Below are 12,800 nucleotides of genomic sequence, written 5' to 3' on the forward strand. Positions count from 1 at the left end.
TTTTGTTCATTGGTTTGTTAGGGAATCTTGGTAATATTTGAGTTTCCTGGGGAGTATGGTCACATGACCTGGCCCTGGCCAATCGGTGCGTTCCACCTCCCTGGCCACTGTGATTGGCTACGGACTGGGGCAGTGCCCAATCGGGGCCCGGGGTCGGGCCTCACGTTGGAAGCCAGGGGAAGACGAGCTCTCGTCCTGCTGGGGTAGGGGAAGGGGTGGGGCCGGGGGAGGTCAGGCTCCAGCAGTGGGAGGGGCTTGAGGTCCGCCTGCGGCAGTTGGTGACCTTCCTGCTCCCCTCAGGGCAGAGCCGCCGGCCTGAGAATGAGGGCGCTGCTGAGCCCAGGGGCTGAGATGGCCCGCTGCTGCTGTGGTCCCAGAGCTCCACCCGAGACCTGAGGGAGGCCGTCTGCCCGTGAGTCCTCTCCCGCTTGTCTGTCAGCTTGTTTGAACCATGCTGGGTTTTCTGCCCAGCTGGCTAAGGGGAGTCCCTGGAAATGCAAGGGTGTGGGTTTTGGCAGACTTCAGGGAAGACATGCCAGATGAGCCTGGGAGACTCCAGCTTAATCTGGATTCAGGAGATATCTCTTCGGGCCAGCTAGTAATTGTAGGATAAGCCTAATGAGTCTTCACAGGATGAAGAGAGTAACGTGCCAAGGTAGCAATCGATGTCCTCATTCGAGAGGATGAAGCTGGTGCTCAGAGAAGGGGGGAACTTGGCCAGAGCAAGGAGGTGTGCACCCAGACAGAACCCCCAGATCCGGCCATTGGAGCTCAGGGAGGCCACTGGTGTGGCTTGTCCCTGTGGCAGGGGCCGAGGCACGCAGCCCACCCTGATTCCTGTGGGGGCCTGACTTGGGAAGTGCCATCTGGTAGCTTTGAGACTCACCAAACCAAATTGCACTGGAGAGAGGAAGGACACCTTCCTTCATCCACCCCCCACCCCCACCGGATTCCCACATACCCTGACCCCTTTCTCTTGATTTCGGAGCCATTTCCAGAGTCCCGCTCATATGACCTCATTCGAAGTGCACTGGGGACGAGCTGCCATCTGCAGCTGCTACCACAGCAGCCAAGGGCTTCAGCTCCCGAGTACCTCCCTTCCTTTGGAACTTTGGGGCCCTCTACTCCCCACTTGCACACCACAGACCTTTGCTGAGGATTGTGGGGACCCTCACTCAGTTTGCAGCACGTTGTAGCCATCCCTGTCCTCTCAATACCTCCCTTGCCACTCAGCTTGTGAGCCCCTTTGGAGCAGCGTGGCCCACCTGGCTGCAACGGAAGAGACACAGCTGACAGTGAAACAACAGCTTAGATCTGACAGCCGGAAAGCTCTGTCAAAAGGGACCTCCCTCTTCACACCGTAGAGGCTGTAGGAGCCGCCAGGCTTTCGGAACCAGTGCTGGGGCCAAAATGACTCCACAGCCGTTTTCCTTCCTGGGGAGGGTTCTGGCTCGAGTGGGAATGGCTCAAGTCTCCTAAGGTTCTGAAAGCCCACTGTGTGCAGATTCACGGTACACAGAGAGGAGAAGGTGGAGTCCTGCCCTGGAGGTGGTCACAGCTCACGGATGAGCCAGGCAGGCAGGCAGGCAGGCAGGGCATGAGAACACCTGAGCTGCCTTCATGAGTGAATGCTGTGGGGGCAGAGGAAGAGAAGCCGGTCTGCTCCCTCATGTGGTGCCCAGGGCAGGTTGTCCCCAGAGGAAACCCTTACGACGGTGAGGACTCTCACTGCTGTTTCCCAAGGGGTTCCGTCGGTGCGTGTCTTCCCCGGAGCGGTCAGGCCGTCTCTAAAGTACACTGGCCATGGGCATTGCCTCTCCTTGGAACTTCCCACGTGTTTCTCTTTTTATGGAACAGTGATTTTTCTAGAGGGGTTCTGGGCCACAAGGTTGTTGGGTCATTTTCTAGCCTTCTGTCGTGAAGAACGCTTTCCTGGGCGTTGGGGTGGTTTGTTGTTCCAGCTCCCTTTCTTGGCTTCTTTTGGGAGCTGGTGCAACAAGAGGAGCTCAGCCTCTGCCTTCTGGCTGAGATGTCACCCTTCAAACAGCAATGCCTGCCTGGAGATAATGATGGCATTTGCCAAAAGGGCTTCGTTTGGCACATGATATCTTGAAAGGACGTACACCGTCCTGTCAGCTATCAAAGGCTAGTTCAAATGACATAAAAATGAGAACTCTCCAATGGAGTCTTACAGTAGGTGGAGAGTCCGAAAGAAACTCCTTCAGTCATTTCACTGAGAGTCATTGATTGGGGACACCAAGAATATAGGAAGGAATGCAGAAAGAAAAGATGAAATTGTGTTCAGGATCGGGGGGAGGGATGAACAGGGCGTGCTTGCCTTGAATCCAGGCTTTGTTGGGGGGTGGGGCATAAAGATCAAACGGGTCTGAAACCACAAAGTGGTGATGGTAACACAGTATCAGCAGAGTTACACAACAGTGTTCCCAAATTGCAACAATGATGAAAAAGTTTACTAACTTAACCAACAAGTTCCCAACTTAACCAACAAAAATACAGGAAACCATACAAAAAATAAAACATCACCAGAAAGGTGGAAACAAACCAAATGCAAAGCAGTTCAGGGGAAAGGAACTCCATGTCCCCTGGGGGCAGACCGAGTTGACAGCGTCCACGGTGAGCTGACAGGGATGGAGGCGGCAGAGCCGACCGCTCCCCTGGACGTGGTGTTTCCGGCAAGGGCTCTGGGTCTCTGTCCAGAGCGGGGGCTCGTTCTTCCTGCAGGGGTGGGTGAGTCATCGTCTGCGTCTGGGTGTTGCGCGGGAGCCAGGGCAGGCTCTCCCTGCCGAGGCGGTGACTCCTCCTCTGCCTCGGGTTCTCCTGCCAAAGCCCGAGCAGGTACAGGTGCACGTGGAGGTGGAGGTTCTGGCTGAGGGGGTGGGACATCAGTGCCTGGGGCTGGGGGTCCTGCAGGCACGGAGATCCGATCTGCCCGGTGTGCTGGCCAGAACCCAGCTGGCCTGGTGTCTCTGCGAGGGCAAGTCTCGGTTCTCCATCTGCCCTCGGTGGATCCCTGGGTCCTGCACCTGGAGCCACCACCTCTGTAGGGACAGGTCTGGGAAGTGGAGCCTGGTTCCAGTTGGAGGCCAGTGCTAGAGCTGGGGGAGAAGCAAAGTTTGCCCACAGGCCAGCCTTGGCATGTGCGTATCCCGGGACAGAAAGCTTCCAAGAGATTCCCAAAGAATACCCAGGGTCGGATGTCTTTTGGGACTGAAGTGTGCAAGATGGGGGTGGGGGTGTGAGGCCAGCGCTTGCTGCAGGCCCAGCAGCATCTTTCGGGGACTCGTCCCTGTGTAGCTCAGCACCCCCTCCCCACACACTCCCGTGCACCAGCCCCAGCGTCCTCACCTCTGTGCTCTGGCGTGCTGGGCTCCAGGTCCTCCTGCTGCCTCAGAGGCTGGGGTTCTCGGGACTCTGGGTCGGAGCCGGGTGTGCTGAGCTCCGTGGCAGCCTCAGACTGGGCCGCCGGGTGTATCCTGTGTGGTGTCTCGGCAGCAGGCCTTCCCCGCCTCCGCTTCGCCCCCGGTGGGGCTGATGCCTCCGTGGGCACGCTCACCTGGAGCCTGCACTGGGCCTCAGGGGCGGGGGGGTGGTGCTCCGACCCCTCCCTCCGGGAGGTGGACGGGGTGTCCCCGTCCTCGGCCTCATCACGTGGGAAGCTCTGCAACGACAGTGACCGTCAGCCAGCCATGCTGGGACTTTTCCGAGCTGGGCCTGGCCAGTGGAGCCGCTGCTTCTGCCTGCTCGAACTTCTCTTCCCAGAAGGGTCAGAGACGTGTGTCTGCTCAGATCCCCACCCGGGAGGAAAGAGACCCACCTGAGGGTGTGAGGCCAGCCTGGGCGGCCGGCGCTGCCCGCACTCTCCCCATCCCAGCCAGCCTGCTCTCCCCTGGGGTGTGGACACAACTTGCCCGCAGGCTTCTGACCCCACATCCGCCTGGGCTTCCTTGAGGGAGACACACCCCGAGAAACCCGCATCCACACACACAGGCAAAGGACCCGGTGTTTCCGGGTGGCATGGGAGAGGTGGGCTGGCCCGGCCTGGGGCTCCCCGTGTTACCTTTCTGTTTCTCCGGGCAAAGGGCCACAGGCCTCTCGGGGGTGCCCTGAGCCAACGTCGACAGGGTGCCCACGCACACTGCCTGTGAGCTCTCCTGAGGCCCCGGCCTCTGGGCAGGGGCAAACAGCAGAACATCCTGGCAGCAAGTGATCTGGCTGGGGGCTCCTCTCCGCTCTGGAGGCCTGGATACCCGGGTTGCGGGTTCTGTTGGGTTCTGTTGCCGGCAGGTGACATCATTTCCTGGGGTTCGTGCTGAAGTCCCTTCCCCAAAACTTCCCAAGGGAATCTCTGGGTTTCTGACTGCTCGACCACCCCCCTTAGGCCATGTGCAGGCACAGTGACAGCCACACAGCCCAGCCCACAGCCCTGGGGAGGCCTGGGTGCAGCCAGGGCCTGAGCTCCGAGGACCCCGCTGCTCTCAGACCAGGCTCCTTCTTCTCATAAGTGGTGTGGCCCTGGACAAGCGTATGCCCCTCAGGGTTTCCCCAGTCTCTCCATCTGCAGAGTGGGGGTCATTCTCCCATCTGCTTCCTAGGTCTGTCGGCCTACGAGCAGCTCCATGCCTTTCCACCTGGGGCCGATATCACGTGGAGCTTGTGCGCTGAGAATTCAGAAAGAAAGACTCCATCCAGGGCTGACACAGCACAGAATGGGGCAGAACGAGGCCTGGATGCGCCGTGGTACCCAGGAAAAGGCACTCCCCCTCCTGACTGTTTTGAGACCCCGCATCCAAGTTGGAGGCGCGAAAGGAAGACTCGAAGGTCTCCCTCTCTTATAGAAAAGAGTAGCCAACTTTCTGGTCCTCTGTTTCCATTGAGATTCTGTTCAAGTGTCCCAGCTCGGCTTCTGCGGGTGGCTGAGCTTCTAATGGCTCCCTGCGTTCTTGTCTTTTCCTCTCCAAACCTTCCGTCCTTTTCCCCCTTCTGGGGTGGATGGGCGCTGTCATTGCTTCTACCTTCGAGACAGATTGATGAAAAGTCTGGACCGTCGACTCCTTTCCTCTCTTTGGTTCCGTGTCTCTCTCTGTCTGTGTCCCTCTCTTTTCCCTTCTCGATTCAGTCTGTGTCTTCCTCTTTCTCTCTCGTGTGTGGATGGATGGATGCTAGGGATGCACATGTATATGATTAGATGAGGGTTATGATTTAGGGATAGGTTAGAGGGAGAGAAAGGCTTTAGGTCGGAGTTGGTCATGGGGGAAGGGTCAAGGGTGGTGGTGGTGTTTCTTGGAATCTGAGTGCTGTGCATTCTTCGTCTCTTTCCATATGAACCCCTTCTCAGATACACCACTTGCAAGGAGTCTCTCATGTTCCGTTTCCCATCTTTTGCATTTCTGAATGCTTAGCTTCTCTGTTGTGAAGAGGTTCCATTGGATGGAAACCCATTGGCGTACTTCGTTTTCCTCTTTCCCTTACTTGAAGAGACCCATTTCTACCTCCGCCCAGCAAATGGCAAGGAGACTCTGATGTTAAGGAGCCTTTGACCTACGCTTCTTTCTAGCTGTCTCATGACATCAGTCTTTAGGGTGAGGTTTTTCCCCGATATTGAGGTGGTGTGAGATCAAAACCAATAGCGTTCTTCAGATGTAGCTGTCTGGTTTTCCCATGGACATTTATTGAAGAGGCTTTCTTGTTCCCATTTGGATATTCTCCCCTTTTGTGTCAGAGATGAGTTGACCATGGATGCCGGGGTTTGTTTCTGGACCCTCAACTTTATTCCATCGATCTGGATCTGTGTGTGTTGTTGTATTCCCAATAGCATACTGTCCTGCTGCTGCCGCTGCGCCTAAGTCACTTCAGTCGTGTCTGACTCTGCGCGACCCCATGGCCTGCAGCCTACCAGGCTCCTCCGTCCAGGGCGTTTTCCAGGCAAGAGTACTGGAGTGGGTCGCCATCGCCTTCTCCGATACTCTCCTGAGGATCCTAGTTTGGTCGTCTAATTTCCTTTCACACAACCTTGGATGTCCGTATCGGGGCTTTTTCGTCGGATTGTATTGACAATTTAGGCTCTTTTCTGTTTCCGTACCCCTTTTGCAATTCTTTGTTCGGTGCGAAAATGCATTGGCATTTTGGGAGGAATAGCATCGAAGCTGTGGATTGCCTTGTGGGGCTGTGACATCATTTTCCCAATAGGAATTCTTTCAAGCCCTGAGCACAGCTTCTCTTTCCAGTGGTTGGTGTGGGCTTGATCTTCCTTCTTCCATCTCTCGCCGTTTTGTGAGAACAGGTCCTTCCTTCCCTTCTGGGTTAGATGGACTCGTGGGTATCACTTCAGTGAATGGCATTGTCAGTGGGGGTGATAATTCCCTTCTCATTGGAAGACTTTGCTGTGAGTATTAGAAATGCAAGTGATTTCTCTTCCCCTTCCTCCCTGTCCATCTCTCAGAGCCACCGGGAAACAGAGGCCTCATCCAGGGTCACACAGGCCTGAGGGAGTGCAACTAGACTGTTGTTTCTTCAGGCCCTCAGTGCTGGACATCATCCGGGATACTCTGTGTGTGTCTTCCTCAGTCTGCTGTCCCTTCAGACCTTTCCCTAGTTTTCACAGGCTTGTCGTGTTGGTGTTCTTTGTCTGTTTGGAGACACATCCTTGAGAAGCTTTGTGTTTCCACTCATTCGTCTCGCGATGTATGACCTGTCTTTTGCTTTTGTAATGAGGTCTTTCCCACAGTAGATATCTTTGATTTTGCAAAGTCCACTGTATTCTCTGGGTTGTTTTGTGGGCTGCCTTTTTGTTTTGTGTGTGAAGACTCAAAGCACGTGTCCGGTTTCTGCTCATTGTTCTTCTAGATTTGTGACAAGTTTTCATGGAAACTTTGTCTAGGGATAACTGGAAGTGAACTCGGTGTAAGGTGTCAAGTCTCCATCTCCATTCATGTCATGCCCTGCAGTTTCCAATTCCCTGTTCCTGAGTGGTTTTGGAGACCTTGTGGGAAGTTTGGTTGCATCGGAGTTTGCGTTTCCACCTTGAGTAGATTCCCACTGTTCTGCCCTCAGGGACACTGTCAAGGGGGAGTGAGGAGCAGCCTGCACTTCCAGCAGTGACCACACGGTGGGGCGAGTGCTGCTCTCCCCTCTGGGAGCCCCAGGCCACAGGCATCCCAGTGAGGAGCCAGCTCTGTGCTCAGCTGAAAGGAGTTAGTCTCTCAGGAGCCTCTGAGCCCTTGCCTTTGGATCACCCAGGGTGGGCATTTGCTGTGACAGAAAAAAATTGCCCTGAATTCCATGGACGGAAGAGCCTGGCTGTGTAGAGTTGGTGAGTTGCCGTGAATCAGACACAACTGAGGACACAAAAATTCAATAGACTAAAACACTTTTTGGGGGTGGGGGGAGTGAAAGGGGGTGATGTGGGGTTTTTTGTCTTATATAATAGCCGAGGGAAATCTAGTTTAAACCTAAATTCACATAGATGGGAAAGGTATAGCTCTCCGTCACCCTATTAGAAAAAAAAAAAAAGTCTTAACTTTTCTGAAAGCTTATTTAGTAGCTTCCTTGAGCAGTTCATTGTGAAGGATTTTTTTTTTTTCTGTGACATTGGCCTCATTAAAAAGTACGGTTTGCCTTTACTGGATAATTTTGTTCATTGGTTTGTTAGGGAATCTTGGTAATATTTGAGTTTCCTGGGGAGTATGGTCACATGACCTGGCCCTGGCCAATCGGTGCGTTCCACCTCCCTGGCCACTGTGATTGGCTACGGACTGGGGCAGTGCCCAATCGGGGCCCGGGGTCGGGCCTCACGTTGGAAGCCAGGGGAAGACGAGCTCTCGTCCTGCTGGGGTAGGGGAAGGGGTGGGGCCGGGGGAGGTCAGGCTCCAGCAGTGGGAGGGGCTTGAGGTCCGCCTGCGGCAGTTGGTGACCTTCCTGCTCCCCTCAGGGCAGAGCCGCCGGCCTGAGAATGAGGGCGCTGCTGAGCCCAGGGGCTGAGATGGCCCGCTGCTGCTGTGGTCCCAGAGCTCCACCCGAGACCTGAGGGAGGCCGTCTGCCCGTGAGTCCTCTCCCGCTTGTCTGTCAGCTTGTTTGAACCATGCTGGGATTTCTGCCCAGCTGGCTAAGGGGAGTCCCTGGAAATGCAAGGGTGTGGGTTTTGGCAGACTTCAGGGAAGACATGCCAGATGAGCCTGGGAGACTCCAGCTTAATCTGGATTCAGGAGATATCTCTTCGGGCCAGCTAGTAATTGTAGGATAAGCCTAATGAGTCTTCACAGGATGAAGAGAGTAACGTGCCAAGGTAGCAATCGATGTCCTCATTCGAGAGGATGAAGCTGGTGCTCAGAGAAGGGGGGAACTTGGCCAGAGCAAGGAGGTGTGCACCCAGACAGAACCCCCAGATCCGGCCATTGGAGCTCAGGGAGGCCACTGGTGTGGCTTGTCCCTGTGGCAGGGGCCGAGGCACGCAGCCCACCCTGTTTCCTGCGGGGGCCTGACTTGGGAAGTGCCATCTGGTAGCTTTGAGACTCACCAAACCAAATTGCACTGGAGAGAGGAAGGACACCTTCCTTCACCCACCCCCCACCCCCGCCGGATTCCCACATACCCTGACCCCTTTCTCTTGATTTCGGAGCCATTTCCAGAGTCCCGCTCATATGACCTCATTCGAAGTGCACTGTGGACGAGCTGCCATCTGCAGCTGCTACCACAGCAGCCAAGGGCTTTAGCTCCTGAGTACCTCCCTTCCTTTGGAACTTGGGGGCCCTCTACTCCCCACTTGCACACCACAGACCTTTGCTGAGGATTGTGGGGACGCTCACTCAGTTTGCATCACGTTGTAGCCATCCCTGTCCTCTCAATACCTCCCTTGCCACTCAGCTTGTGAGCCCCTTTGGAGCAGCGTGGCCCACCTGGCTGCAACGGAAGAGACACAGCTGACAGTGAAACAACAGCTTAGATCTGACAGCCGGAAAGCTCTGTCAAAAGGGACCTCCCTCTTCACACCGTAGAGGCTGTAGGAGCCGCCAGGCTTTCGGAAGCAGTGCAGGGGCCAAAATGACTCCACAGCCGTTTTCCTTCCTGGGGAGGGTTCTGGCTCGAGTGGGAATGGCTCAAGTCTCCTAAGGTTCTGAAAGCCCACTGTGTGCAGATTCACGGTACACAGAGAGGAGAAGGTGGAGTCCTGCCCTGGAGGTGGTCACAGCTCACGGATGAGCCAGGCAGGCAGGCAGGCAGGCAGGGCATGAGAACACCTGAGCTGCCTTCATGAGTGAATGGTGTGGGGGCAGAGGAAGAGAAGCCGGTCTGCTCCCCCATGTGGTGCCCAGTGCAGGTTGTCCCCAGAGGAGACCCTTACGACGGTGAGGACTCTCACTGCTGTTTCCGAAGGGGTTCCATCGGTGCGTGTCTTCCCCGGAGCGGTCAGGCCGTCTCTAAAGTACACTGGCCATGGGCATTGCCTCTCCTTGGAACTTCCCACGTGTTTCTCTTTTTTATGGAACAGTGATTTTTCTAGAGGGGTTCTGGGCCACAAGGTTGTTGGGTCATTTTCTAGCCTTCTGTCGTGAAGAACGCTTTCCTGGGCGTTGGGGTGGTTTGTTGTTCCAGCTCCCTTTCTTGGCTTCTTTTGGGAGCTGGTGCAACAAGAGGAGCTCAGCCTCTGCCTTCTGGCTGAGATGTCACCCTTCAAACAGCAATGCCTGCCTGGAGATAATGATGGCATTTGCCAAAAGGGCTTCGTTTGGCACATGATATCTTGAAAGGACGTACACCGTCCTGTCAGCTATCAAAGGCTAGTTCAAATGACATAAAAATGAGAACTCTCCAATGGAGTCTTACAGTAGGTGGAGAGTCCGAAAGAAACTCCTTCAGTCATTTCACTGAGAGTCATTGATTGGGGACACCAAGAATATAGGAAGGAATGCAGAAAGAAAAGATGAAATTGTGTTCAGGATCGGGGGGAGGGATGAACAGGGCGTGCTTGCCTTGAATCCAGGCTTTGTTGGGGGGTGGGGCATAAAGATCAAACGGGTCTGAAACCACAAAGTGGTGATGGTAACACAGTATCACCAGTTACACAACAGTGTTCCCAAATTGCAACAATGATGAAAAAGTTTACTAACTTAACCAACAAGTTCCCAACTTAACCAACAAAAATACAGGAAACCATACAAAAAATAAAACATCACCAGAAAGGTGGAAACAAACCAAATGCAAAGCAGTTCAGGGGAAAGGAACTCCATGTCCCCTGGGGGCAGACCGAGTTGACAGCGTCCACGGTGAGCTGACAGGGATGGAGGCGGCAGAGCCGACCGCTCCCCTGGACGTGGTGTTTCCGGCAAGGGCTCTGGGTCTCTGTCCAGAGCGGGGGCTCGTTCTTCCTGCAGGGGTGGGTGAGTCATCGTCTGCGTCTGGGTGTTGCGCGGGAGCCAGGGCAGGCTCTCCCTGCCGAGGCGGTGACTCCTCCTCTGCCTCGGGTTCTCCTGCCAAAGCCCGAGCAGGTACAGGTGCACGTGGAGGTGGAGGTTCTGGCTGAGGGGGTGGGACATCAGTGCCTGGGGCTGGGGGTCCTGCAGGCACGGAGATCCGATCTGCCCGGTGTGCTGGCCAGAACCCAGCTGGCCTGGTGTCTCTGCGAGGGCAAGTCTCGGTTCTCCATCTGCCCTCGGTGGATCCCTGGGTCCTGCACCTGGAGCCACCACCTCTGTAGGGACAGGTCTGGGAAGTGGAGCCTGGTTCCAGTTGGAGGCCAGTGCTAGAGCTGGGGGAGAAGCAAAGTTTGCCCACAGGCCAGCCTTGGCATGTGCGTATCCCGGGACAGAAAGCTTCCAAGAGATTCCCAAAGAATACCCAGGGTCGGATGTCTTTTGGGACTGAAGTGTGCAAGATGGGGGTGGGGGTGTGAGGCCAGCGCTTGCTGCAGGCCCAGCAGCATCTTTCGGGGACTCGTCCCTGTGTAGCTCAGCACCCCCTCCCCACACACTCCCGTGCACCAGCCCCAGCGTCCTCACCTCTGTGCTCTGGCGTGCTGGGCTCCAGGTCCTCCTGCTGCCTCAGAGGCTGGGGTTCTCGGGACTCTGGGTCGGAGCCGGGTGTGCTGAGCTCCGTGGCAGCCTCAGACTGGGCCGCCGGGTGTATCCTGTGTGGTGTCTCGGCAGCAGGCCTTCCCCGCCTCCGCTTCGCCCCCGGTGGGGCTGATGCCTCCGTGGGCACGCTCACCTGGAGCCTGCACTGGGCCTCAGGGGCGGGGGGGTGGTGCTCCGACCCCTCCCTCCGGGAGGTGGACGGGGTGTCCCCGTCCTCGGCCTCATCACGTGGGAAGCTCTGCAACGACAGTGACCGTCAGCCAGCCATGCTGGGACTTTTCCGAGCTGGGCCTGGCCAGTGGAGCCGCTGCTTCTGCCTGCTCGAACTTCTCTTCCCAGAAGGGTCAGAGACGTGTGTCTGCTCAGATCCCCACCCGGGACGAAAGAGACCCACCTGAGGGTGTGAGGCCAGCCTGGGCGGCCGGCGCTGCCCGCACTCTCCCCATCCCAGCCAGCCTGCTCTCCCCTGGGGTGTGGACACAACTTGCCCGCAGGCTTCTGACCCCACATCCGCCTGGGCTTCCTTGAGGGAGACACACCCCGAGAAACCCGCATCCACACACACAGGCAAAGGACCCGGTGTTTCCGGGTGGCATGGGAGAGGTGGGCTGGCCCGGCCTGGGGCTCCCCGTGTTACCTTTCTGTTTCTCCGGGCAAAGGGCCACAGGCCTCTCGGGGGTGCCCTGAGCCAACGTCGACAGGGTGCCCACGCACACTGCCTGTGAGCTCTCCTGAGGCCCCGGCCTCTGGGCAGGGGCAAACAGCAGAACATCCTGGCAGCAAGTGATCTGGCTGGGGGCTCCTCTCCGCTCTGGAGGCCTGGATACCCGGGTTGCGGGTTCTGTTGGGTTCTGTTGCCGGCAGGTGACATCATTTCCTGGGGTTCGTGCTGAAGTCCCTTCCCCAAAACTTCCCAAGGGAATCTCTGGGTTTCTGACTGCTCGACCACCCCCCTTAGGCCATGTGCAGGCACAGTGACAGCCACACAGCCCAGCCCACAGCCCTGGGGAGGCCTGGGTGCAGCCAGGGCCTGAGCTCCGAGGACCCCGCTGCTCTCAGACCAGGCTCCTTCTTCTCATAAGTGGTGTGGCCCTGGACAAGCGTATGCCCCTCAGGGTTTCCCCAGTCTCTCCATCTGCAGAGTGGGGGTCATTCTCCCATCTGCTTCCTAGGTCTGTCGGCCTACGAGCAGCTCCATGCCTTTCCACCTGGGGCCGATATCACGTGGAGCTTGTGCGCTGAGAATTCAGAAAGAAAGACTCCATCCAGGGCTGACACAGCACAGAATGGGGCAGAACGAGGCCTGGATGCGCCGTGGTACCCAGGAAAAGGCACTCCCCCTCCTGACTGTTTTGAGACCCCGCATCCAAGTTGGAGGCGCGAAAGGAAGACTCGAAGGTCTCCCTCTCTTATAGAAAAGAGTAGCCAACTTTCTGGTCCTCTGTTTCCATTGAGATTCTGTTCAAGTGTCCCAGCTCGGCTTCTGCGGGTGGCTGAGCTTCTAATGGCTCCCTGCGTTCTTGTCTTTTCCTCTCCAAACCTTCCGTCCTTTTCCCCCTTCTGGGGTGGATGGGCGCTGTCATTGCTTCTACCTTCGAGACAGATTGATGAAAAGTCTGGACCGTCGACTCCTTTCCTCTCTTTGGTTCCGTGTCTCTCTCTGTCTGTGTCCCTCTCTTTTCCCTTCTCGATTCAGTCTGTGTCTTCCTCTT

At 56.5% G+C, this 12,800-nt stretch overlaps 2 protein-coding genes across 2 annotated transcripts; both read right to left on the bottom strand.

The window, feature by feature from the left end:
* Nucleotides 1-299: 299 nt before the first annotated feature.
* Nucleotides 300-4,260, bottom strand: LOC145529944 (uncharacterized). The gene is made up of 3 exons (XM_081550716.1): nt 4,079-4,260; nt 3,367-3,679; nt 300-3,116 (listed from the first exon to the last, which is right to left on the bottom strand). Exons 1-3 carry the CDS (start codon nt 4,211-4,213, stop codon nt 2,479-2,481), a joined length of 1,086 nt encoding a protein of 361 aa, XP_081406842.1. The 5' UTR covers nt 4,214-4,260; the 3' UTR covers nt 300-2,478.
* Nucleotides 4,261-7,954: 3,694 nt separating this feature from the next.
* LOC145529952 (uncharacterized) lies at nt 7,955-11,907 on the bottom strand. The gene is made up of 3 exons (XM_081550725.1): nt 11,726-11,907; nt 11,014-11,326; nt 7,955-10,763 (listed from the first exon to the last, which is right to left on the bottom strand). The coding sequence occupies exons 1-3, from the start codon at nt 11,858-11,860 to the stop codon at nt 10,126-10,128; spliced, it is 1,086 nt and encodes a 361-aa protein (XP_081406851.1). The 5' UTR covers nt 11,861-11,907; the 3' UTR covers nt 7,955-10,125.
* Nucleotides 11,908-12,800: the final 893 nt, after the last annotated feature.

Source organism: Giraffa tippelskirchi, chromosome 12 (assembly GCF_054371585.1).
Source record: "Giraffa tippelskirchi isolate mGirTip1 chromosome 12, T2T-mGirTip1v1.2.pri, whole genome shotgun sequence".
Taxonomy (NCBI): domain Eukaryota; kingdom Metazoa; phylum Chordata; class Mammalia; order Artiodactyla; family Giraffidae; genus Giraffa; species Giraffa tippelskirchi.